The sequence below is a fragment of the Capra hircus genome, chromosome 20 (genome assembly GCF_001704415.2).
Source record: "Capra hircus breed San Clemente chromosome 20, ASM170441v1, whole genome shotgun sequence".
NCBI lineage: Eukaryota > Metazoa > Chordata > Mammalia > Artiodactyla > Bovidae > Capra > Capra hircus.
Genome location: NC_030827.1, coordinates 7,778,468 through 7,804,155, shown reverse-complemented (window position 1 = coordinate 7,804,155; position 25,688 = coordinate 7,778,468). Strand labels below are relative to the sequence as shown.

General features: G+C 41.8%; 1 protein-coding gene across 5 annotated transcripts in view; it reads left to right on the top strand.

Moving 5' to 3' along the window:
• Positions 1-25,688, top strand: part of ARHGEF28 (Rho guanine nucleotide exchange factor 28) — a 344,574-nt gene that overhangs the window by 248,864 nt on the left and 70,022 nt on the right. For 4 of the 5 annotated variants that reach the window (XM_018065568.1, XM_018065569.1, XM_018065571.1 and 1 more), the window contains 9 exons: positions 3,558-3,681; positions 4,029-4,161; positions 10,814-10,869; positions 11,922-11,970; positions 14,328-14,472; positions 14,549-14,676; positions 15,897-16,037; positions 19,683-19,930; positions 25,380-25,502. In XM_018065568.1, coding sequence (XP_017921057.1) covers positions 3,558-3,681; positions 4,029-4,161; positions 10,814-10,869; positions 11,922-11,970; positions 14,328-14,472; positions 14,549-14,676; positions 15,897-16,037; positions 19,683-19,930; positions 25,380-25,502 — 1,147 coding nt within the window. The remainder of the gene's footprint in view (positions 1-3,557; positions 3,682-4,028; positions 4,162-10,813; positions 10,870-11,921; positions 11,971-14,327; positions 14,473-14,548; positions 14,677-15,896; positions 16,038-19,682; positions 19,931-25,379; positions 25,503-25,688) is intronic. The other variant, XM_018065570.1, reaches the window with a different exon arrangement.

Genomic DNA, 25,688 nt, shown 5'->3' with positions numbered 1-25,688 from the left:
ACCTGGAGGGGTGGGATGGGGAGGGAGGTGGGAGGGAGGTTCAAGAGGGAGGGGACACAAGTATACCTCTGGCTGATTCATGTTGATATTCGGCAGAGACCTACACAATTCTGTAAAGCATTTATCCTTCGATTAAAAAATAAATGAATTTAGAATTTTACAATAAAAAAAAGTAAAAGAGCTTGAACAACAACAAAAAGTGTTAGCTTGGATGGGATGTTATAGGGATCATCTTTTTCTCTCATATTCCTCATTCCTGTTCCCCCCCGCCCCCCATTCTTTGGTCTGTCTCTGGTCTATATCCCGAAAGCATCCAACTTTCTTAGCCCTATCCCTTGGTGTATCCAGTAGAGTAGATCTTTCACCTCACCTACTGTATTCCTGATAGCTTGTTGGTTATGCCAGTGTGATACCTGCCTAGACCCTAATGCTTTGCTTTGGTCATGTTATAGATATTTACTTGAGGGTTTGCCTTCTTTATTTGCCTTATTTATGTTGATCACTTAGTTTCTGGAAAAGAGTTCAGCCAGGTAAAAGCGGGGGCGGGGTGGGGGGCTGAGGCTCATCTTGGACCTTGCAGGCTCATTCCTGTAGGAGCAGACACTTCATCTGTCCCAAGTTCTTAGGATTATATGATATGACTTGGTTATTTTATTGCCGCCATCCATCTTAAATCTGACTGATCTATTACCTTTTATTTAAAAAAAACCCCCGATTTTCTGAGTGTTCAAAACTGAAGTCTCAACTCTGTCAATTTTCAATTTGGATAACTGGAGCTTTTTAAACACTTAGATGCCCAGCTCTAAAAACAAACAAATAGGTTAGGAATTAAGATATTGAGGCTATATCCATATTATTAAGATACTTTAAATATCTGTTTATCTATTAAAAAGGTAATATCAAGATTCTCTGAAGAATGGGGCTTATAAAACTGTATTGTGGGTAATCTTATTGGTCATCAAATCAATAATAGAGTTAGGCATTCTTGTTCTGGGATGTGGAAAGAGTTTAAATTTTTTACAGATTTCGATAAATTGAAGGCTGTTTACTTTCTGTTATGAAATCAGTTGAGGATTTTTTCCTCTGAGTTCTTCTCTAAAGTACCTAATTGTTGTGTAAGTGAATACCACATAGCTAAATTAGATTTGAAACATGGAATCAACCAGCCTTCTCCATCTGCCCAGAAGTTACACTGTGATTTTCATTCTTATAATCTGAAAGTGGGTCATGTCTGTGATACTCGCTATCAGCTTAGATGATTCAGAGTTTCTAATATTTAGTGTTTCAGTATTTTCTGGTTTACTTTGTCACATCTTGGTTCTTCTCAGCCTTCGAATTTAAAGATTAAAGATAATTTTATGTCATTTTTAGAAGAAGTATATGTTGTTGTTTTTCAGTTATTAAATCGTGTCCGGCTCTTTGTGACCCCGTGGACTGTAGCACACCAGGCTTCCCTGCCCATCACTCTCTCCCATATAGGATATTTGGTAAATTAGAAGCACATATAGGCTTTGACTCATTGAAATAGACTCTGATGCTGGGAGGGATTGGGGGCAGGAGGAGAAGGGGACGACAGAGGATGAGATGGCTGGCGGGCATCACCGACTTGATGGACATGAGTCTGAGTGAACTCCGGGAGTGGTGATGGACAGGGAGGCCTGGTGTGCTGCGATTCATGGGGTCGCAAAGAGTCGGACAGGACTGAGCGACTGAACTGAACTGATAGATTTTGAAACAAAGCTGTAACATTGCTCTTGATTCAGTTTTCTGTAGCATGGGAAGGAATTTGGAGTAGAGTCAGGTAAACAAGAATACATTTTCTTTTATTTGAGAGAGTGTTGTGTTTCTGCTGTGAAGTAGGAGAGAGGACTTCTTAACTTCAGAATTCACATTGACCTTATTCTTTAGTTCCAAGAGTTAGATCTCCTCCCGTATTTTTCTTCTCTTAGATATTGGATGGCTTTTGATGGGGTCCCAAAAGGTGTTCCAGAGAGGATTTTTTTTCAGCTTTCAAAAGTACCTTTTTCTCCATTCCATGTTATTCCAAGAGTTTTGCAAAGTAGAATGCTTAAAACACAAGAGGTGTAGAAATTCATGGATATATTAACCAGTGAGTTATCTGAGAAGGTGGCTGTGAAAGTAGAAGGAAAATAAGAGGGCCTGGGTTCCTCGTGTTGCTCTGAGTAGTTGTAAGACACTTCATTTCTGTTTACCTTTTAAACTATTTTCTGTAAGTAGCAAACCCAGTGTCACTAACTGCAGGGTTTCAGTGGCAGGACACACACTGTCCTGCAGGACCAAGAGGTAGGTCTGAAGTATTCCTTATTTATTTTAAATGCATTCATAGATATGAATTCTCAAGTCTAATAGAAAGGTCAAATAACTTAGTTTTGTTTAATGTGTACCAGGTAATTACATGTTATATTTAAGTATGAGAAAGAACCTTAGAAATAATTTAGTCTTTGTTTAGATAGGAAAAATTGAAGTCCTAGAAAGATGTCATTTTACATTTCATACATATCTATAGTATGCTTGCTTTTGAAAAGTATTTCCCAGAGATGAATGTATTAGCCACTAACACTGAAAAATGAGAAGTCTGAGGGGAATAGAGAGACATTGGTTATGAAATGTTCATTATGGAGATAGTCTACAGAAATGTTATCTGCTTGATCTTTAATATATTCATGCTTTCTCTCTCTGTGATAAGATTAGAAATATCAGAAGATCAGAGACAGTTCTGGGAAAATAAGAAAGTTCCAGGGAAATTTTATTTTCATAGCTGGGACCATTTTTTTCCTCCTAAAGAGTGATTCTGTGGACTAGTGGAAAATAAATGATACTCGGTGTGTTCAAAGACTGGGTACAGTTACCTCTAGCTTGCCTCTTATTTTGAGGGAGTTTCTGTAGTCTTTTCTCCTTTCCAACAGAGAGAATCTCAGGTTGCAGAAAACCTGACTGAGTGGGAGAGACAGAACCCTGAAGCAGATGGTCTGTTTCTCAGGCTATACGGATGAAGAAATGTGTGTCTTCTGAGTATTATCTCTCTGTTCCAAACATAAATAAAATCCCAGTTTCATGTCATTAGTTATTTGGCTTCTGGGTGCTGGAAAAATGCTATTGGCATGGCAAACAGGGAGATGAACGGTTTCAGAATAAAGTTGTGATTCTAGGGTTTCCTTTATTTCTCCAATATTTTAATATAAAAAATTTTAAAGTATTCAGAAAAGCTGAAAGAATTATATACTAGAATACCTATTTCCACCACCTAGATTCTGTAATTGTTAGCATTCATTGTGAGATAGTTGCTTTATCATATACCTGTTCAAATAAATATAAGATGCATTTTTGATAGTTTCTATTCTTATCTTTAGAATAACCATTAAAGGCTGAAAAAAATACATATGTTTAAATATATGTATAATATATATACACAAAAATATATGTGTAAAATACATCTGTGTATTTGTCTGTACACACACATATGTATGTATGACTCCTGGTTTTTTTGCTACCTCTGATAAGTTTTATAAGCTGGGATAACAGCTTCTTTTTTGTAGAATTCAGGAAGAAGAGTGGGATAAATACATCATACCTGCCAAATCAGAATCTGAAAAATACAAAGTGAGCCGAACGTTTAGCTTCTTCATGAATAGGATGACCAGCCCTCGGAATAAAGCAAAGGTAATTAAGGTTTTATGGCTACTGTCTAAAAAGTATGAATGGCTCAGCTTCTGAGCAGTTAAGTATAGTTTGCACCTTCCCTTTAAATTCCCTTACCATAGATTTTATAAACACACATTTAAGCATCTCTGTATTTCTTGTGGGGTATTTTCGAAGTCATTGGAAATACAGAGACCACTTCATCCTGGTAGATGTTACATTTTGGCATCATCGTATCTCTTGATGTGCAGTCCTTCAATCCTGATAGAACACGTAAAGACTTTGTATGACTTCTGTACGTTGGCTGGCTCTGAGCATTTCTCTTTTTTTGTTTTTTCCCCACCTTGCTGCTGCTGCCATACCTGAAGACAAAAGGCAAAGATGCCAAAGACAAAGAGAAACTGACCCGACATCAGTTTGTCCCTGGAACTTTCTCTGGGGTTCTGCAGTGCTTGGTTTGCGATAAAACGCTCCTGGGGAAAGAGTCATTCCAGTGCTCCAGTAAGTTCTTGGGCCCCACGTGGGCTGTCTTCACGCTTCGCCTCCCGCGAGAATAAACATCCTGAGACGTGGGATGTCTTCATGCTTCACCTCCTGTGAGGATAAGCATCCTGAGAGTAGTGCCGTCGCTCAGTGTGTGCACACAGATGTCTGTTTTTATGTCTCCGTGTGGTTCCATTAGCAAGCAGCGACCTGTGATGGCTGACTCATACTTTTTGTCCACGTGTGATAGTCTTTCCCCAAACAGGCTTGCATACCTCACTGCCTAATGACGTCTCCACTTGGATGTCTAAACAGTGTCACAAATATTATGTGACCCCCTGGAGCTCCTCTCACTCCCCTTTGTGCCCACCTACAAGCTGACCCTCTTAGTTAATGGCAGTCCCATCCTTCTAGCCAAATGCTTGTGCCAAAATTATTCCCACATCCAAGCCTTCAACATGACTCTTGGCTCTAGCTTCAAAATATATTAATGTTTAGATTCAGCCACTTCTCACACCTGGCACTGTTAGCAGCTTGGTCTAAAGCTGCCATCTCAATGGCTTTGCAACTGGTTCCCTTGTGCATTTACTTTAGAAAGTATAGTTCTCAAAACCTCAGTCTGAGAGCGTTTGTCAAGGCACTGATCCCTGTGTTCCAGATCCTCTTGACGCTTCCTGTCATCCCCTGGGACAGCCAGAGCCCTGACAATGGCTCCAAGGCCCCCATGGTCTCTCCTCCTGTCCCCTCCCCGACTCCTCCAGTTCAGTCCCTCTGGCATCTTTGCTGTTCTTCCAGCATGCCAGGCTCCAGGTGCACTCCTGCCTGTGGGCTCTCCTGCATATCCCCCTGCCTGCAGCAGTCTTGCCACAGGCAGCCGAGTGCTTTGCCCCCTCACCTCCTACAGGTCTGCTCAGATAGCACCCCTTAGTTAGGCCTTTCCCGACCACCCTTTGCTTGGCTTATTGGCCTATCCCCCTTTCCTCTTTCTCATCCCACTATAGCATTTCACATCATCTAACTTGCTCTCTGTTTTCTGTATCAATTTTATTATCTGTCTCCTTCACCAGATTATAAATTCTATGAGGGGTGGGTTTTTGTCTGTTGATTTTGTGCTCTGCTATGTCTGTAGTGCCTGGGATATTGCCTGTGCATAGTAGGGGCTTAGTAAATATTTGTGGAATGAAAGAAGAACTCAGTGCAAGAGAATTCAGGCCCAGGCAGATGAAATACATTTTGTGGTACTTTGGTGACCAGAGTTCAGGAAACATTTTGGAAGTGGCATGGGAGTACAAAGGGAGGTGAAGAGCAGGGGAAGATTATATGTAAAGTTCTTCATTAAATTGCCAGAAAATGATTGAAAATGTGAATGTATCCATTCACACATTGTCCGTAAGATGCCAGTTTCATTGCATGTTTAAATGTTGCTTTCCTTGGGGACTTGATTTCTTTCTTTTATGGGACCTGATGTAGCATCAAGCAAAAAGAATAAAACTACTCTAAAAAATAAAGTCTGTTCATTTAAAAAATAGCATCCAGCAGTCTAGCTGTGATTTACTTTGCTAAATTTTTGGAAGTTTGCGGAAAGGATTGTTTGTGGATTGTTAATGGCTTGCCTCCATGACTTCCCTGGTGGCTTAGATGGTAAAGCGTCTGCCTACAATGCAGGAAACCCGGGTTCAGTCATGGGTTGGGAAGATCTTCTGGAGAAGGAAACGGCACCCCACTCCAGTATCCTTGCTTGGAAAATCCCATGGACGGAGGAACCTGGTAGGCTACAGTCCATGGGGTCGCAAAGAGTCGGACACGACTGAGCGACTTTGCTTCGCTGCCCTTCCACGTCAGCAGTCAATTTACTGGCGTGATGGCACATGTTTCATCAGTTGCGACTCCTTTCTTCTTCACAGGGTCAGATCCCTTCATCTGACCCCCAGCCGCATCCCTGACCTTTTTGTCCTCTCATTAAAAATTTTTTTTTTACTAATTAAGAAAATTAAGATTGATTGATCTGTTTATATTTGGCTGCACTGGGTCTTCACTGCTGGGTGCGGGCTTTCTCCAGTTGTGATGTGTGGGAGCTGCCCTTCTCTGCGATGCGCAGGCTGCTTTTTGTGGCGGCTTCCCTTGTTGCTGAGCACGGGCTGTAGGGTGAGCAGGCTTCAGTAGTTGCGCCTTGCGGGCTCCAGAGCGCTGGTTCAGTAGCTGTGGCTCACAGACTTAGTTGCTCCACAGCATGTGGGATCTTCCCGAACCAGGAATCGAACCCGTGTCCCCTGTACTGGCAGGTGCTTCTTAACCACTGGGCCACCAGGGAAGCCTTCCCCTCATTTTTAGATGAACTCCTCAAGTTGGGCGGCCTCCACCCACTGCTCTGGTGTCCACTCCTGCCACTTCTTCCTTAATGATCTGATTCTGACCTCTGTCCCTACTACTTAACAGAAGTCCTCTCCTGGATGGGAGCACGGAGTCACTTTCTAGTCATATCTGAGCATCTTGCCTCGCTACTGTTCTCAGACTCCCTGCTCCCTCTCCTGTTTCCATGTCTATTTTCCCTCCGTGCAGAAAGAGGTCCCCTTTTCCAGAGCACACTGCTCCTCTGTCCACCTCCTTTGCCCTAACTTTGAGTGTCCTCCAAACTTGGCTCTCAGGCACTTGTTCTTTCCTCTTTATTGTTTCTAAGTATAGGCACCCAGTCTTTTATTCTAAAATATGGTATTTAGACCTGTTCTTCCCCGATGAACATCTTTACGCCTCAGTTGCTACTTCCGTATTTCCAGTTGCCTAGGGAGGCTGAGCCCCCATATAACTTGTGGCCCTGCTTGAGAATTATGGCAGAGCTACCGTATAAAACAATACTGTCCCCATCACAGCCCGTCTGTGGGCACCATTGTCCAGAGATTTTCTTGTCGCCCCGACCAATGTGTCTGAAACCGACCTCACGGTCCACCTGCAGAAGGCTGTCCTTCCTGCTGGGTCTGTGATGCCAGCTAGACACTTGGGCATGTCAGTCTCAGCTCCTCCTCTTTCTGTCACCCTCGTCTGTGCGGCCCCTCTTTCGTTTCCTTTCTCGCGGTTCCTGCTCTGGTGGCTTCTCATCAGCGCTTCTGGGCTGTTGAGAGCAAACTGCGCTTGCTTCCCCTCTCTCCTGTTACTTTCGCAGTTTATTGTGGGTATTCTCCCCACCTTCCTCTTAGTGAAGTACTGCTGCCATCCTCACATGTACACTTGAGGACTTCTGGGTGTTTTTGGTTTACTGGACTAAGCCGAGATTCTTCAGATGTGTATTCTGTTCTGCCTGTGAATATTACTATATCTAATCTTAAAAACATATGATATAAAACAAATAATATAAATATTCAAAATCTTGTGGTGTCTTTATTCTTCTTTATTAAAGCCTGAGTTGCTAGTTTTCCACAAATATTTCTATAAAATTCTCCTTGTTTATAAATAGACTTCACTGCTTACATTTTGATGTTACATGATTTGATGCACAGAAGTTTACTAATCACATCTTCACTGCAAATTTAGCTTTCATAAACTTAAAATTACCCTAAGGCAGTTAAACGCCTTTTATGAGAATTTTACATTGTCTAAAATTGATATTCTATTGACTTCCTTTTTGTCTGTATTCCTCTTAACTATTTCTGTGTTGTTAATTTGAGGTGTGTGTCTTTAAGTTAGCTATAGGTAATTATAATATAACTGAGAGAGCTTGTTTTATATTAAGCATTTTTTCCTTATTTACATTTAATTTTGCAACTGTCCACTGTCTTTCATAGTTCTTCGCTGTTTTCCTTGATGTCTGGTTTAGACCATATATTGTTGGCTTTTATCTTCTCCAGGGATTTGGCAAGGTAGACTCTCTTAATATTTACTAATAAGAAGTATTAATAAGGAGCTGTGGAAGGCTTATAATTTAATACTCTTATTTCCCTTATACTTACTCTTTCCCCTCCCCAGTGCCTCTATGAGTATACTGAATTAATTGTTATTATTTTTATAATGTATGTTTCATTTTTTAGGAATAATTTTATGTTTCAATGATAATTTGCTATTTGTATTCAGTTCTGTATCTCTACTTACAGGGACTTTGAAGCTGCGGTACTTTTGTTTGGTGTCAGTGCTTACTTTTGCTGTATTTTTCCTTCAGTAAAGCTGATCCATTCTTGACTCTTCATTTTGATTCTATTTTTAATAGGCAATAGGATTTCAGGTCCCCAAGAAGTTTATTGGAATAACCTGTTTTCTGAAATCTTGTGTATCTAAGGTTATATCTTTGTTTCACACAGTAGCCAGTTTTATCTGGCTAAATAAAAATTCTTCAACCAAACCTTTTCCTCTGAAGATTCTACCAATACTGTTCCCTTATATCTAGGCAGTTAGTAGTATTCTTGGAGAAGGCAATGGCAACCCACTTCAGTCCTCTTGCCTGGAAAATCCCATGGACGGAGGAGCCTGGTAGGCTGCAGTCCATGGGGTTGCTAAGAGTCGGGCACGACTGAGCGACTTCACTTTCACTTTTTACTTTCATGCATTGGAGAAGGAACTGGCAACCCAATCCAGTATTCTTGCCTGGAGAATCCCAGGGGCAGAGGAGCCTAGTGGGCTGCTATCTATGGGGTCACACAGAGTCGGACATGACTGAAGCGACTTAGCAGCAGCAGCAGCAGTATTATACTGAGAACTTTTAACTTTTTTAAGAGGGCTTTTAATTTTTTAATCATATAGATATTGTCAGAATGTGTCTATTAAAAATAGGTGCCATTTAATGGTTTTTCCCTAGAAAACATTAAGACTTTTATTTGCCTTTTTTGGGGTTCTCTTTAAGCCTTATAAAAGGTTTTGTCAGTTGTAGCTGTCAGTTGCCACTTCTGGTCTCATCTTTTTGATTTCTTCCTTGGAGAAATGTGACCTGTTATCTGTCATCTTTGTATGACGTCTTTTGTTTAATAATTGTATGCTGCATTCTCTCCACGTTCTGGAGAGAGCCTTTCAAGTTCAGTTCCATAGTGCTGCTTTGATACTTTGTCACATAGATTCTTCTCAGTTCAGCTTAAGTTCCGCTCTTGCTCTTTTTCTTCCTTGAAGTGCTTTCTTGTCCCACAAAGCTCCGTTTGCCTCTCATCCTGTTGGCCTGTGGTCAAATCCTGTATTCCCTACATGGCCTTTGGTCTGTTTTGTGTATCTTGGGGAAGGGGGGGGCATGGTGCATATCTACATTTTTCTTCTTTTTTTCTGGATTTTGGAATATACAGTGGCTACCTCTTGCTGTGAATTTTCAGTATAACTTGGTTTGGTGGTCTCTCCTGGCTTCTCCTTTTTCCTGTCTCATTCCCTTGTTCTGGGGTGAGGAGGAAGTATCCCATTTCACTGTTTGCCTGCAGGGCCAGTACGTGGACAGCCTGGCTTCTGCTCATTGGCCACTGAGGTGTTGACTAGATGCCTCGGGAGACCTGCGGGGGGGAAGAGTGTGGGCTCAGTGTCCTGCTCAGTTCTCACGGCGCCGCAGCTGCTGTCCAGTGTGGCTTAGACAGAATTTAGTGAGAAAGTCTCCCCTTCCAGAAGGATTTGTCTCATGGAGTTTCTGATAAACCACAGGCTCCTCTGTCTATACACAGCGTGTAGGGGTGGGGGTGGATGGGATGAGGGCGTCTTGGTGGGCCAGGTGGAGTGGAAGGGGGGAGAGGGCAGAAAGACATCAGTCTGGCAGGAAGCTGTCCCCATGCAGGGAGGTCTCTGAGCCTAGCCTGTGGGCAGGAGAAGTGTTCCCTTCCGCCTTTCAGTGAGGTGAGGCCACATTGTTTCATGAAATAACATGTGGGCAAGCTGCTAACTGTTCTCTTTTAATTTGGTTTCCTCTGATTAGTAGGAATTCTCTCAGAGCCTGACAGTACTCTTTTTTTTCTTGCATTGTTGTACATTTTCCTTTCTTTCCATCCTCATAGGCATTTTCCCCAGTGTGTGAGGGCAGTTGCCAGATGTAAGACGTCCCTGATGAGTAAAGGGTGCGGAGCTCTACATGAGTTCTCAGGCAGAAACAGAAGTGTGTGTCAGGCATAGTTTCAGCTGTCGTAATCAGTAAGACCCTGTGCACAAGGGGGAAATATCTCCAAGGAAATTAAAATATTAACAGTGTGTTCTGCTCCAGTGGTGGGACAAGAATGTGGTTTAAACATTTTTTCTTTCCTTTTTAAGTTCTCTAAATAGTTTTAATGTTTACGTGTAATTTTTATTGTTGTTGTTCAGTCGCTAAGTCATGTCGGACTCTTTGTGATCCCATGGACTATAGCACATCAGGCTTCCCTGTCCTTTGCCATCTCCTGGAGCTTGCTCAAACTCATGTTCATTGAGTCAGTGATGCCATCCAACCATCTCATCCTCTGTCACCCCTTTGTCCTCCTGCCCTCAGTCTTTCCCAGCATCAGGGTCTTTTCCAGTGAGTTGGCTCCTTATATCAGGTGGCCAAAGTATTGGAGCTTCAGCTTCAGCATCAGTCCGTCCAGTGAATATTCAGGGTTGATTTTCTTTAGGATTGACTGGTGTGATCTCCTTGATGTCCAAGGATTGTTACTTTTATAATGATCCTTAAAGGCATGATATAGTCTTATGCATTTCACTTTGCAGATTAATTTAAGTAAGATGGACACTTTACTCTGTTTTCTTTTTGTTCCAGACTGTAATGGAAATGTGCATAAAGTCTGTAAAGATGCTGCCCCTCTGTGTACCAAGGTAACGTCTCAGTCATGCTTGTATGTAGCTTGCTGCTTCAATGTTATCTGTTTGTGTTTTTAGATCTACTAACTATTATTGTCTCTATTTTTAAAGTGGTCACTGTAGTGATAAAACAACACGTGCTCAAAGTGTATACTTATTCACTTAACTATGCACTTGTAGAAATAGAGGGAACGTTCTGTTTTTAGTACATGATATGGGTGGGTTAGATTTTCTGTCAGGACCTACTTGGTTTACCATTGCAAACCTTGCAAGTGTGGAAATTAAGTTTAGAGCAGTAATTCTCAAATACTGGCCAACATCAGAGTCACCTGGAGGGCCTGTTAAAAAACAGATTTCTGGGCCCCTCTCCCAAAATTCCTGATGCAGGAGGTCTGGGAGGTGGTTCTGAGAATTTGCATTTCTGATGTATTCCCAGGTCCCCAAACCACGCTGTGAGGTGTGCTGGACCAAACACTGAGGAACATTCTCAGTGTCTGGGGGTGGACTTGAGTAGATGGAGGGGTTTATCATCATGGTCCTTTGTCTCCCACTGGAAACCCAGGCCAGAAATGCATGTGAGTGAGCACGAGGATCCTTCAGGGGGAAACGTGCGGTCTCCAACTCTGTGTTATTTGAAACACACATTTTGTCAGGTCACAAAGTTGAGGGTAACCTTTCAGTGCTCAAGGTCATCGTGTCCTGTAGGTGGGAGGAGTAGCCAGGAACAGAAGGAACAAGTAGGAAGGAGATAGCGCTGCCATGACTGCTGTCTGAGCCTGGGCTGCAACAGGAGCTGGAGGTTTGCGGTCCCCTCAGGCTTTTACTAAAGCTGGGCTCTTGCTGAGACCTGTTCTTGAGGCGCACCTCCCTTACAATGTGCACATCTCATTGTTGTAACACTTTTCTCTTTGTTGCGTTTTATGTCTTTTGCTTTGAATTCCTCTTTGTTTGAAATAAAAGAACACGCAAATGGCAAAGATAAGAAGCCTGTTCTGTTTACCTGTGGATGTTCTTGTAGTCGAGTGGTGCTTTGATCTTTCTTTCTGTGTTTCTAATGTTCTTTACAGAAATTCCAAGAGAAATATAATAAGAACAAACCACAGACCGTCCTTGGAAGTAAGTGATATGAAAAATGGCAAGAACTTTTTTCCATTTCGTACATACCACACATTCCCCCCCTCTTTCAGTTCTCTCATTTGCCCAATTATTCCCTCTTTCATAACATATGCTGGGCATGTTGTTGTTGTTTAGTCACTAAGTTGTGTCCGACTTTCTTGTGACCCCATGGACTGTAGCCTGCTAGGATGCTCTAGCAGGAGTAGGTTGCCATTTCCTTCTGCAGGGGATCTTAACAACCCAGGGGTTGAACTTGAGTCTCCTACATGGGCAGTCTCCTACACTGGCTCTTTATTCTGAGCCACCAGGGAAGCCTCATGCTGGGCATAATTGGCATAGTTTTTCTTGGCAAAGAAGGCAAGAATGGCAGAAGCTCTGGCAGCTTAGTAGCCTTTGTGCTGCATGTACTATGTGATCTTTTATATTAGGGAAGGCTGAATGGAGGTGGTATGATGTTGCCTCAATTGTAAGATGCAAATTAGTGTAATAGGCACTATTGATAACAGGTCTTGGGAGGAAAGATAAACACTATATTGAAGTGAAGTGAAGTGGAGGTTGCTCAGTTGCGTCTGATTCTTTGCAACCCCATGTCCGTGAAATTTTCCAGGCCAGAATATTGGAGTGGATACCCATTCCCTTCTCCAGGGGACATTCCCAACCCAGGGATTGAACCCAGGTCTCCCACATTGCAGACAGATTCTCTATCAGCTGAGCCACCAGGGAAGCCCAAGAATACTCGACTAGGTAGCTTATCCCTTTTCCAGTGGATCTTCCCGACCCAGAAATTGAACCAGGGTCTTCTGCCTTGCAGGTGGATTCTTTACCAGCTGAGCTACCAGGGAAGCCTGAACACTACATTAAATGTACATAATTTTGTGTTTTCCTAGTAGTGGCATGTATTTATCTTGACCAGTACATAATACGTGCTTCTTAAGAATCACAAGATTAGGATAAAGTCCTCAAGATTCTATAGATTCTTATCAGTCTCTGTTACTCGTTATCAGAGCAACCTGGTACTTTTCCGCAGCCAGCCTGAGGCTGTGATTGCATCAGCTCCATTAGAATGACCGTTGAAATTTCGGGGTATACTTGTGTTTTGTTTACAGTGGTTAAACTCAGTGATTCTGTTTTTTCTTGAATTATACATGGTTGAGATTGAAGTAATTGTCAGCCTTTGACAGTCTTTACATTGCATGCAAGAACCAGACAGACCATCGTCCTAAGTTTGAAAATCCTTTGATTTGACGTGAGAGATCTCCCAGTTTCTTCTGCTTCACATGTTACAGAGCTTGCCCTGTGGCAGGCACTTTACGATTGTGGTCACTTTTCACTTCAGTGCTGCAACAGTGTGATCGGTGTTTTAAAAGCCATTTGAATCAGGGGTGTTAGGGAAGTATGCAAATTGATGGCAACGTGTGATGGCATGTGATGTTACACACGGGAAAGCTAGTGCAGGCAGGTGTGACATTGGTCACACCCCTGCTTCTTCACCAGAAGTCCCTTTGACCTCAGCTGGAAGACACTCCTCAGATTCATAAGGTGAAACATCAAAATAATTAAAAAGCATTTTAGACTTGATAGAATACCATCTGTTCCTTCTCTTGACTTAGGAGTCGTGAGAATAAAATTAAATCATACATGTGTGGAATCCTTTGTAATGTCTTAGGTTTCCATATAAGTCTTTCTCCCCCTTTACTTGAGAAAGGTGTGTGCTAAGCGATCATACAGGATTGAAATATTTTCGGAGAGTCACTTTTAATACACATCAAATGCAAATGTGTAGATGCCCATAACATTTTAAACTGACCAGAAAGGTACTGAAGCATCATTTCATTTTTTTGTATGTGAGAGAGAAGGGCCCCGCTTGGCTTGCAGGTTTCATCTGCCTGGCATTCTTACAGCGTAAAGAACAGACTCCCCAGCGTCATTCCAAGCCATCGAGACGCTCTCTGTGTGTGTGTCTGCTTGTTTATATACACGGTGTGCGCTCTCCTAACAGTGCTAATAGCACCTGGTATCTATTTACAGCTGGCTCTGAGGAGTACAGCAGGATTTTATGGGCAAGCTGGCCCAGTGTTTCCCCATTCCATCTTCTGTTTGTTTGTATAATCCCAGCCGGCCCCAGTTTCTCCACGTGGATATGCTGAAGCAGGCCTCCAGCCTGGTTCTAGGAGGGTGTGAGCTGGAAGGGACATTTGAAGCAGGTGTTGGGATGTGGCCAGGAAACTGGTTTCAAGGCTGGGCTTGTAACGCGTTGGAAGCCGCCATGGGAGTGTTCAGCTTTCTGGCTTTTAAGTGACGACCTTTATTCGTTGCCCTCTTTGGAAACATCATGAAGCGTCCATTCTGATTTCCAGGTTCTTCGTTTCGAGACGTCCCACCACCTGGGCTCTCCTTGCACCCTTCCTCCTCCATGCCCATCGGGCTGCCAACTGGGAGGAAGGAGATGGCAGGGCAAGTGCATCCCTTGTCCAGAAGCGTCCCAGGCACCTCCATGGAAAGGTAAGGCTCGCTGTGGTGTGATGCCTTGCGGTCTCAGTGTGGCAGCCCGGGCTGACTGTCCTCCTTGCCCCTCCAGCTCCAGGAGGCCGGGGGCATCCTTGGAGTCTGAGAATGACGGCAGCACCTGGAGAAGCAGGTCTCACTCTGACGAGATGTTACAGCCCATGGGCTCGTCCCCCTCCACGGACTCCTTCTTAACGGAAGGTGAGGAGAAGACGCCCTTGCACTGACATGGGTTTCTGTGAGCATTTGCTGAAAGGGATGTTTTCCGAAGGATATAAGATGGAAGCATTTTTCTTTTATTCTGTTAAAGAGAATTCTGTTTCATGGTGTCTCTTTGGTGCAGGTTCTTCTGATAAAAACAATGAACAGTGAGCCCCAGAGGAGACTCCCAGATAGTGGTCAAGGGAACATGGTGTATTTTTTAAAGGGACATACTCCCCAAAGAATGTGTCATAAACATCATGAAGAGAAAGAAATGTGTTGTGTGCTTGCTGTTCTTTAAAATATTTTTTTTTACAGCTGTTGATGAATTGGAATAGGATCATACTTTAATATATATATATGTACATATATATATTTCAGTTACTTAAGACTGGACTTGTCTGGATTTCAAAGATATTTATCCCCTTGTGTTGCCTCCTACTTCTGGGGGAATAAAAGCATTTTTAAAAAGCATGTTTGTAGAGAGGACAATCTGGGGAATTGCTTGCTGTATCCAAGCTGTATTAATAGGCAGAGGAAAACCAAATGAAGGGAGAGGAGTGATGAGAGAAAGGGGTAGACTCTTCCCCATGTATCTGCTTATTTTCCATTGTCCTCACATCTGTACTTCTCTGAGCTGGATTCTCTCTGAGGGGTGCTTTCGGGCAAATAGAATTTAGTTTTCCTGAAGGGAAAACTATGTGTGTGTTGTCAGATTCTCTCAGAAAAATCTGTACTCACATGTGACTCAAGGCCTCGTACCGTGCTTCGTGTTTATATTGAGGATAGCAAGGCAAGTAAAGAGCAAACCAAGTGGACATGTACAAGATTCAGTGTTGAGCGAACAGTGCAGAGTAACGTGGGGTGAAGAAGTCAGTGGGTTCAAGACTGTGTGAGCACGTGTGGACTCTGCAGGTTATCAAAAATAAAACTAAAATAGAACAAGCCAAACAGATGAAAGAATCTTCTTCTTCTTCTTTTTTTTTTTTTTGCGTATACACACGGCAACTGTTAATACCTGATTCTGCTTTGCTTTTCATGAATAATCTGAACAGTTGCACTGGTTCGGTTTCAGTTGTTTCAGTTCTGTATCACAGTATTTCTATGTTCATAGCGAGTTTCTTTAGGGCGATGAATCCATAAACACAGGCACTTGTGAAGGTCTGTTTGTGTTACACGTGTTCACCCACTTTAGCTTTTCTTTTCTTAACGGATGTTAGATGTCGTGGATTCATCTCTGTGGAGTGACCTCAGCGGTGATGCCCAGGAGTTTGAAGCGGAATCTTGGAGTCTGGTGGTGGACCCTTCATTTTGTAGTCAGCAGGAGAAGGATGTCATCCAAAGACAGGATGTCATTTTTGGTAAGCATTACAGTCATGGTCTCTGGACTGCAGCAGTGTGGTGCAGAGGACAGAGCATGGATTCTAGCCAGAGTTCAAATTCTGGTTCTACCATTTCCTAGTCACTTAGTCTCAGGTATAATATTAACTCACCTGAAATTCAGTTTTTCCTTTTGTAAAATGGGGATAATGAGGCTCAGGATCAAAATGTTGTGAGGCTTAAAGGAGGCATTGTACGTGCTTGGTACAAAGCAGGTTCGATTTCTTCTACCCTTTTCAAGTTGAGTTAGGCCTGGTCTCTACTCTTTTGCCTCTTCTGTTGTAAGAATCACAGAGACTGTTCGCGTTTTTAAGGTGGGTAGTCAAGGCCGCTGCATTTACGGCCTCGTAGTTTGCCTGTACACGCCAGGGACGGTCACTCACAGAGATGGGGTGGGACTGACGGCCCTGGGACTAGTATCCCGTGTGACCGAGAGTGGCAGTGCTGAGTGTGGGGTGCAACTGTGGGAGGTTTCATGGTTTCATGCTATTTGGGGTGAAGGCAGTCTGAATTAGGGAAGGTTAGATGATAGAGTAGTTAGGAAAAAAACGAAGCTTTAAAATTTTTCAAGTATAAAGTAGATGCTGAAAAGTGGTTCCAAGAAGGCACCTGAAGTTTAAATATGAGCATAGCCCTTAGTTTTCACTAATCCTGGGTGTGCAAAGCACTACAAAGTCTGGTGGTGACTAGGGTCCCTCCTCCCCTGTGTGAGGGGGTTATGCAGGTCAGATGAGCCGATGTGCGTGCATGCTGTGAGGTCAGCCGAGAGCTGTCCGATGTGCGTGCATGCTGTGAGGTCAGCCGAGAGCTGTCTGATGTGCGTGCACGCTGTGAGGTCAGCCGAGAGCTGGCCGATGCGCGTGCATGCTGTGAGGTCAGCCGAGAGCTGTGGAGGAGGGACTTTCCCTGGAAAGGGCGGTGCTGCCCCTTTAGTACTTCCCATGCAATTTGTTATATTGTAATTTTATTCTTTTATTTCTTGATTTCATATATTATTAAAAATAGTCTAACCCGTTTGGGTTGAATTATCATGCAGTGTGGTTCAGAGCATGGGCCTTTGGGCCAGAAACTCTTATGTTCCAGGGAAAACCATTTACCCGCTTTTCTTCATTGGCTTTTAAAGATAAAAAAATCATTCTTATATTTGGGGTCATGATGGATTAATGGATTAAATGAAGTGACATGGTAGATGCTTAGTACAGAGTAGGTATTAAAAATGTGGTAGGATACAATAATAATAATAACAATAAATGGGTAGAGAGTTTTGTTTATGATAAAATAATAAACAAAGCCATATTTTGATTTGTTTTCCCTCCATGTCTGATATTTTGTATTCTTTTTTAAAACCTGTATGTGGGTTTGGAAGTACTCATTAGTCTAGAACCGACACTTCTGATGCTCTTAGTAATGGTGAATTTTTGTTTTCTCTCATGGTGTATTTTTAAAATGGATATATCACAAAAATTGAGATCTAAGGTTCACCCCTTTACAGTGTACAAATCTATGTTATAGTATATTTGTAATGTTTTAGTACATTTATAAAGTTGTGCAGCCATCCACCACTGTCTAATTCCAGAGCAGTTCCATACTCCAGAAAGAAACCCTGTGCCCAGCAGCAGCCGTTCCCCTTGGCTCCCCTCCCACCAGCACCTGGAAGCCACTCATCTATTTTCTGTCCCTATGAGTTTGTCTATTCTGGACATACGGTGTAAATCGTACAATATTTAGGTCTGGGGCCTGGCTGCTTTCACTTAGCATACTGTTTTCAAGGTTCATCCATGCTATAATATAATTCAGCACTCTGCTCCTTTTTGTGGTTGAGTGGTAGTTCATTGTACAGATATACCACACTTTGTTCTTCTGATCGTGACTTGATGGTCGTTTTGGATTGTTTCCAGTTTGGGGGTCACATGGTAACTTTATGTTGAGCCTTTTGAAGAACTGTTTTCCAAAGCAGCGATAACACTTTACATTCACAGCAGTGATGTATGAGGGTTTTGATTTCTCCATATCCTTACCAAGGCTTCTTTATTGTTCATCCTTTAAATCACAATTATGGTGGTATATGTAATGTGGTGTCTCATGGTAGTTTTGATATATCTTTCCTTGATGGCTAATGATGTTGCTCGTCTTTTCATTTGCTCATTGGCTATTAGTATATCTCTTTAGAGAAATATCTATTCAAATCTTTTGCCTATTTTGAACTGTTGTGTTTTTTTATTGTTGAGTTATAAGAGTTCTTTATATATTCTGGACTCGGGTCCCTTATAAAATATTTTCTCCTGTTACATGGATTGTTGTTTTCACTTTCTTGATGATGTCCCTTGATCATAACACATTGGTTTCTCTTGGAGAAAGTAGAACTTTGGAGACAGATCCAGTAATGGAAAGGACCTACTGTTGTATGCATTGAGGAACTTTATTGTATTTCAGTTCAGTTCAGTCGCTCAGTCGTGTCCAACTCTTTGTGACCCCATGAATCGCAGCATGCCAGGCCTCCCTGTCCATCACCAACTCCCGGAGTTCACTCAGACTCGTGTCCATCGAGTCAGTGATGCCATCTAGCCATCTCATCCTCTGTCGTCCCCTTCTCCTCCTGCCCCCAATCCCTCCCAGCATCAGAGTCTTTTCCAATGAGTCAACTCTTTGCATGAGGTGGCCAAAGTACTAGAGTTTCAGCTTTAGCATCATTCCTTCCACAGAAATCCCAGGGCTGATCTCCTTCAGAATGGACTGGTTAGATCTCCTTGCAGTCCAAGGGACTCTCAAGAGTCTTCTCCAACACCACAGTTCAAAAGCATCAATTCTTCAGCGCTCAGCCTTCTTCAGAGTCCAACTCTCACATTCATACATGACCACTGGAAAAACCATAGTCTTTAGTGTATTTAATTCAGTGTAATTCACCAAGCTAATTGTGCTCCTCAGTTCAATTCAGTTAAGTCACTCAGTCGTGTCCAACTCTGCAACCCCATGGACTGCAGCATGCCAGGCCTCCCTGTCCATCACCAGCTCCTGGAGTTTATTCAAACTCGTGTCCATTGAGTCAGTGATGCCCTCCAGCCATCTCCTCCTCTGTCGTCCCCTTCTCCCGCCTTCAATCTTTCCCAGCATCGGGGTCTTTTCAAATTTTGGTGCTACTCAATGCAAAAAAAAAAAAAGGCAAACTAAGTTATATTTTATGGAGTATTCAGGACAAAATGAAAACTGGTTCCCAACTGAAGGTACCTAAAGATGTTAGCTGGTTATATTATGAAAGTGTGATACATTGGATTCTGTATGTATTGGGCTTAACTTTTGCATATCCTCTTGTAATATCTGGGAAGAAGAGAATAATTTTGCGCTTACATTAAAGATTTAGTCAATGCTGATTTAATAGTAGAAGAGTATTGTTATTCTTAAACCTTCCCTCTTTTATTGGCGTAACATACAGTGTTTAGCTATAAATTTAGGTCAATAGGGATACTTTTGAAAAAAATTGAGGTCTGACTGACATATGACATTATGTTAGTTTCATGACAACTTAATGGTATTTGTATATATATATATTGCAAAATGATCAGCACAGTAAATCTAGTTAACCTCCAGGGATACTTGTTTTAAAGCTTGTTTCTGCTCACCTGTTCCAGAGCTAATGCAGACAGAAATGCATCACATCCAGACCCTGTTCATCATGTCTGAGATCTTCAGGAAAGGGATGAAAGAGGAGCTGCAGCTGGACCACAGCACTGTGGACAAAATCTTCCCCTGTTTAGATGAGTTACTTGAAATCCACAAGCATTTCTTCTATAGTATGAAGGAGCGAAGGCAGGAATCCTGTGTGGGCAATGACAGGAATTTCATCATCAACCGAATTGGAGATATTCTAGTACAACAGGTGAGAAAGGTTTGAAAGTCTTAAGATCTCAAAGCCTAAAGGTACAGGCTCTCTAGTGTTCAAAGCCTGCAGGGAACTGAAATTGATTTCATTACGATTATTGACAGTTGGTTTTCTTTTATTTGATGCTGGTGTGTGAGACCGATATCTGAGAGCTTTTAACAGCCAGTGGATGGCTCTTCTGTGTTGCAGAATGCCTGGCTCATCCGTCTGTCTATCACTGTCTCCAGCAGGAGGCGCAGCCACAAATGAATTCCTTATGAAAATTCTCTTCTTGATGTGATGGGCTGTCTAATAACATGCCTCTCCCATTGGCTCTTGATGGTCTAATCAGTATTTGCAAAATAAGCACTGCCTAATTTTAGGAGTGAGGCAGATCTTATCATGAGAGCCCTGGAGTTCATGCCTGAGAGATAAGCAAGTTTCACTAGAAGGAGGCACTTTTTAGGTGCTTAGGATGTTTGAGGCATCAATGAGAATAGGCTGTGTCACTCATCTGTAAAAAAAACAGTGTATTGTTGGCAATTTGTATTGGCCTCCGATCTCTCTGAAAGAAGCTCTCCATTAAAACATGCTAATGTGTGCATGTATCTCAGTCGTATCTAACTCTTTGTGACCCTATGGGCTGTAGCCCGCCAGGCTCCTCTGTCCGTGGAATTTTCTGGGCAAGAATACTGGAGTGGGTTGCCATTTCCTCCTCCAGGGAACCTTTTCCACCCAGGGATCAAACCCGCATCTCCTCTGCCTCCTGCACTGCAGGTAGATTCTTTACCGCTGAGCCACCGGGGAAGCCCCAGAACATGCTAATGCAGAAGTTAAATAACGTGCGTCCAGCAGCCTTAAAATGGCAGGGACTTTTACGGTACTTCCATCGTATTACCTCACCTAGTCTTCACTACACAGTGAGGTAAATATTATTCTCCCCAAAACGCAAGTATGGAGAAGTAGTGACTTTCCCAAGTGCACACATCTTGTTAAATGGCATAGCTAGGATTTAAGTTAAGAGTATGTTATTTTGAGATACCATGGGAACATGCTGGGGAGGCTTGCTACCATCACTAGTCTTTAAGTCCCAGTAAGGTAGGGAGTCTCATCTGTTTGGTTACTACTCTATTTCAATACCTAGAACAGTGCTGGGTACTACAAATATTTATTGAATGAATGGGCCTGCAATGCAGGAGACTCAGGTTCGATTCCTGGGTCAGGAAGATCCTCTGGAGAAGGAAATGGCAGACCACTCCAGTATTCTTGCCTGGACAATCTCATGGACAGAGGAGCCTGGCAGGCTACTGGCCCATGGAGTTGCAAGAGTTGGATACAATTTAGCAACTAAACCACCACCATGGATTGCTTTGGAAAAACACACCAGGTATTCACTCCAGGGCTATATTTTGTAGTCACTTAAAGCTTTTTGAGGAAGGCATGGAGATCTCTCACTAGTTACTTTAGTTTGGCTTTCTCTAAGTAGATGCCAAAATGTCACATTCAGAATATTAATTTTATATCAATTTCATCCTGTCACAGACACCAAAGGAGTTTAGTTGTTAGTCTATAGACTAAACATTTAAATATACTTAAATACAAATATTTGTAATATACAGAAAGAAAAAAAATCCTGACAATTGCCCCAGATCTTTTCCCTCATGTCTCACTGTATAAAAATCCACACTAGTGTTAAGTTTCTAATCAAAGTGCTGAATGTTTTGCATCTTATCTTTAAAGTCCTCGACCTGTTGTATCTTCATAATTCACCCCAAACATATACAGTGCCAGGTTAAGAGACAGTAAAGTACTTTGCAAGACAGCTTGAATGAAAATGTCTAATTGTGTCTTTGTGAGCTTGAATCTGAGTGCTTTCAAAAATGAAGTGCAAGATTATTTTATCATTTGAAAGTATTTCCATCCATCTTTCTTCCCTTGATACAATCATGACTTTTAATTTTAATCATTTAAAATATTTTTTTGTTCTTTCATTGCTTTCATAGTTGACAAAAGTTTCACATTTCTACCAGTTTTTTAATTTGTGTGGAAATTGAGGACAAGGATTGGGAAGCTGGCTGTTAGCATAGGGTAAAGCCTGGCAGTCTTTTGGATAAAGCACACACTTCTCCAACTGGGGGGAAATCCTTGGTATTCAGAGAAAGGATTAAGTCTGCTTTTGTGTTCCTGTTCGTGGACACGCTTAGTTGGTGTGGCGGGCTTCCTTCCAATACTGTGTAAATAAAATTGTCTCCTGAACAATATAGTAGCAAAGTCCTCAGCCAGCGGCTTTGGGAGTGGCTCTGTGGGAACAGAGGGCACGCAAGCTGCTGAAGGGCGTGTGAGCTGGGTCTGGGGAAATCCCACATTCCAGTCTTAGACTCCAGACCTCAGGAGGCTGACTGGAATGTGACGGTAATTGAGTCAGTGGGAACTTGCGTTGATGAGGAATTCTGAACATGTGGAGCATAGTGGGTATATAGCAGTGGTTTTCCAATTTCAGGTATATAGATGTCTCTTAAAGCTCAAGAATGAGATATCCTGTGTACCCACCCCCTTCCTAGTGTGTTGTTTGATAGCACTGGGTCTGGGGTTTGGCATTTTAAAATTATTTTCCGCCGGTAATAATCTCATTATGTATCGGCCGAGGTGCTGATAGAGATACAACAAAATTACAGAACGTTGGTGTCATCATGAAGATTCCTCATCTGGCCATTTTATAGCCACACCTACTTCTCTCTTGTCTCCAACTGCTGGCCATCACTGATCTGTTCTCGGTCATTTCAGTCATGACATATAAATTATATACATGTTATACAGATTATATACACAGTATGTCCCTTTTGGAGTGACTTCTTTTCACTCAGCACGGTTCTCTCCATCATTCGGATGGCTGTGTGTGTCGGTTGTATGCTGTGGTGTGGATATGCCACAGTCTGTTAATCATTCACTTATTCAAGAGCACCTGATTATTGCTGGTGTGCTCAGTCGCTCAGTCGTGTCCAACTCTTTGTGACCCCGGGGGCTGTAGCCAGGCTCCTCTGTCCCTGGGATTTCCCAGGCAAGAATACTGGAGTGGCTTGCCATTTCCTTCTCCAGAGGATCTTCTTGATCCAGGGATTGCACCCACGGCTCCTGCATTGGCAAGTGGATTCTTTACCGCTGAACCTTCTGGGGATCCATGCACGTGTGAGCACATAAGCCGTCGCATGCAGATTTGTATGCGTGTTTAAGTTACCATTTCTCTGGGATCAGTGCCTGGGAGTACAGTTTCTGGGTTGTATGGTTGGTAGTTGCATGTTTAATTTTATAAGAAACTGACAACCGTTTTCCAAAGTGGATGTAACATTTCACATTCCTATCAACAATGTACTGGTAAACCAGTTTCTCCGCATCCTCACCAGCATTTGGAACTGTCACTATTTTTTATTTAGCTATTCTGAGAGGTGTGCAGTAGTGTCTCATTGTGGTTTGAATTGCATCTCCCCAGTGGCTCATGATGTTGGGCGTCTTTCTTGTGCTTGCGTGCGTGTGTGTGCATGTCCTGTCTGGTGAAATGTCTGTCCTTATCTTTTGCCCATTTTCTGCTTGGATTGTTTTCTTACTGTTGAATATTGTTATTTCTTTATCTATTCCAGAGACTAACCTTCAGGCAGATAGGTAGTTTGTGAATATTTTCTCTGATCTGTAAGTTCTGTAATTTTGGTTAAGTTCATAAGGTTTTCACTTTAAGGTTCAGGCTCTTGGTTTCAAGTCTAAGAACTCTTTATCTAGCATGAGATTCCAAAGATTTTCTGCTATGTTTCTTTTCCTAGTTTTACATTTTTAAGTTTTATAGGTTTATGTTTTACATTTAAGTCTGTGATCCATTTGGAGTTAATTTTTGTATAAAATACGAGACTTTGGTGAAGATTCTTTTTTATTTTCATCTGTTGGTGTCCAGCTGCTCTCATATTGTCTGTTGAAGGGGCTGGCCATCTTCCAATAAATTGCTTTGCTCTCTGTCAAAATCTGCTGGGCATTTTGGGTTCCTATTTTGTTCTGTTGATGTATGTGTATCATTACATAGTGATAGTTATGACCATATATAATAAATCTTGTTATGTAATAATATATCTAATAATAAATTATATAATAAATCTTGATATTGAGTAGACGGTTCTTTCACTTTATTACTTTTCAAGATTATTTTTAGCTATTTTGGTTCCTTTATCTTTGGCATAAATTCTAGAATAATCTTGTCTAGATCTCTAAAAACTTACTAGGTTTAAGAATTGCATTAAACCTTTGGAGGAGAAGCGACATTTTCAGTGTGTTGAATCTTCCAGTCTCTGAATGTGGTGTATTTACTTAAATCTTCTTTGGTTTTTTTCATCAGCATTGTGTGGTTTTTAGCACACAAGCTCTCTGTACGTTTTATTAGATTTGTACCTGTGTATTCTTGTTGGTGGTTTAAGAATCATTTCCTGAGATGTATTTGCCTCAAACGGATAAAACTGTGAGCAAAGCTGAAAAGTCCAGAAATAGTGATGAACTTTCTAAGGGGGTGTAGGTGTATTTGGGTTTCTGGTGCAGTGATCTTCAACATGGATGTGTATGTGTGGGGTCATCAGAGTCTGAAAGACAGGCATTCACATTATTCGGCAGATTCTCTCTTTACCATCTTATGATTCTAAGTGGGCTTCTTTGTAGATTTTTCAACAGAGATTTTTCTATAGGTTAAGGTTTTTTAAATACCCAGTCCCTATTTCTACTTGTGACCATCAGTTAATAAACTGGCCCTCTGGTTACTCATCTTTTTCTGTCATCTTGGTTAATAATAACCTGCCTCTTGATCCATTTGTGATGACAAAAATCAAGTTCCTAACTGAGCACTGAGTTCATGGACATGATCAGTTAGCCAATGTAAACGTCAGTTTTCCTGAGGATCCCTGAATATGCCCCATACCCTTCCTTAAGACTGCAGATCGAAATTATAAAGTTGTGTAAACACAGAACATAGAAGATAGCAAATGGTTTTCATTTGGCTATTGATAGTTGAGTTAGTTCAATATCATATAGTCACATTATGTTGATGTCTTCCTCTTACCTGTTGATTACTTCCTCTTTCTTTAAAAGGTATCTATGGAAGAGAACTGATTGTGGTCAGAAATCCCAGGAATTTATTCTTTATTTGCAAAGAATGCATTGAACTATATGAAAATTGCATGTTCTTTTTAGTGTTCAAAGGTGAAAGTGAAGTTGTTCAGTCATGTCCGACTCCCCATGGATTGTAGCCTACCAGGCTCCTCCGTCCATGGAATTTTTCAGGCAAGAGTACTGGAGTGGGTTGCCACTTCCTTCTCCAGAGGATCTTCCCAACCCAAGGATTGAACCTGGGTCTCCTGCATTGCAGGCATACGCTTTACCCTCTGAGTCACTTAGAACTGACTAAATTTTCAAACCATCATTGAAATGTTATTCTTCTCAGTTTTCAGAAGAAAATGCAAATAAAATGAAGAAAATATATGGGGAATTCTGTAGCCATCACAAAGAGGCTGTTAGCCTCTTTAAAGAACTCCAGCAGAATAAAAAGTTTCAGAATTTTATTAAGGCAAGTATTTTAAAACTCTTACAAAATGGTAAGCCAATGTAAAGTTCATGCTTGTTTTTTACATGATCTAAGCAAGTTTCGCATCTAGGTACTGTTTTTCAGGGAAGAAGGAAGTAGTATGTTTCTGGCAAAGATAAAAGACTGCTTTTTCTGTGTTAGTATATTCTCCCAAATCATTTGCTTTTG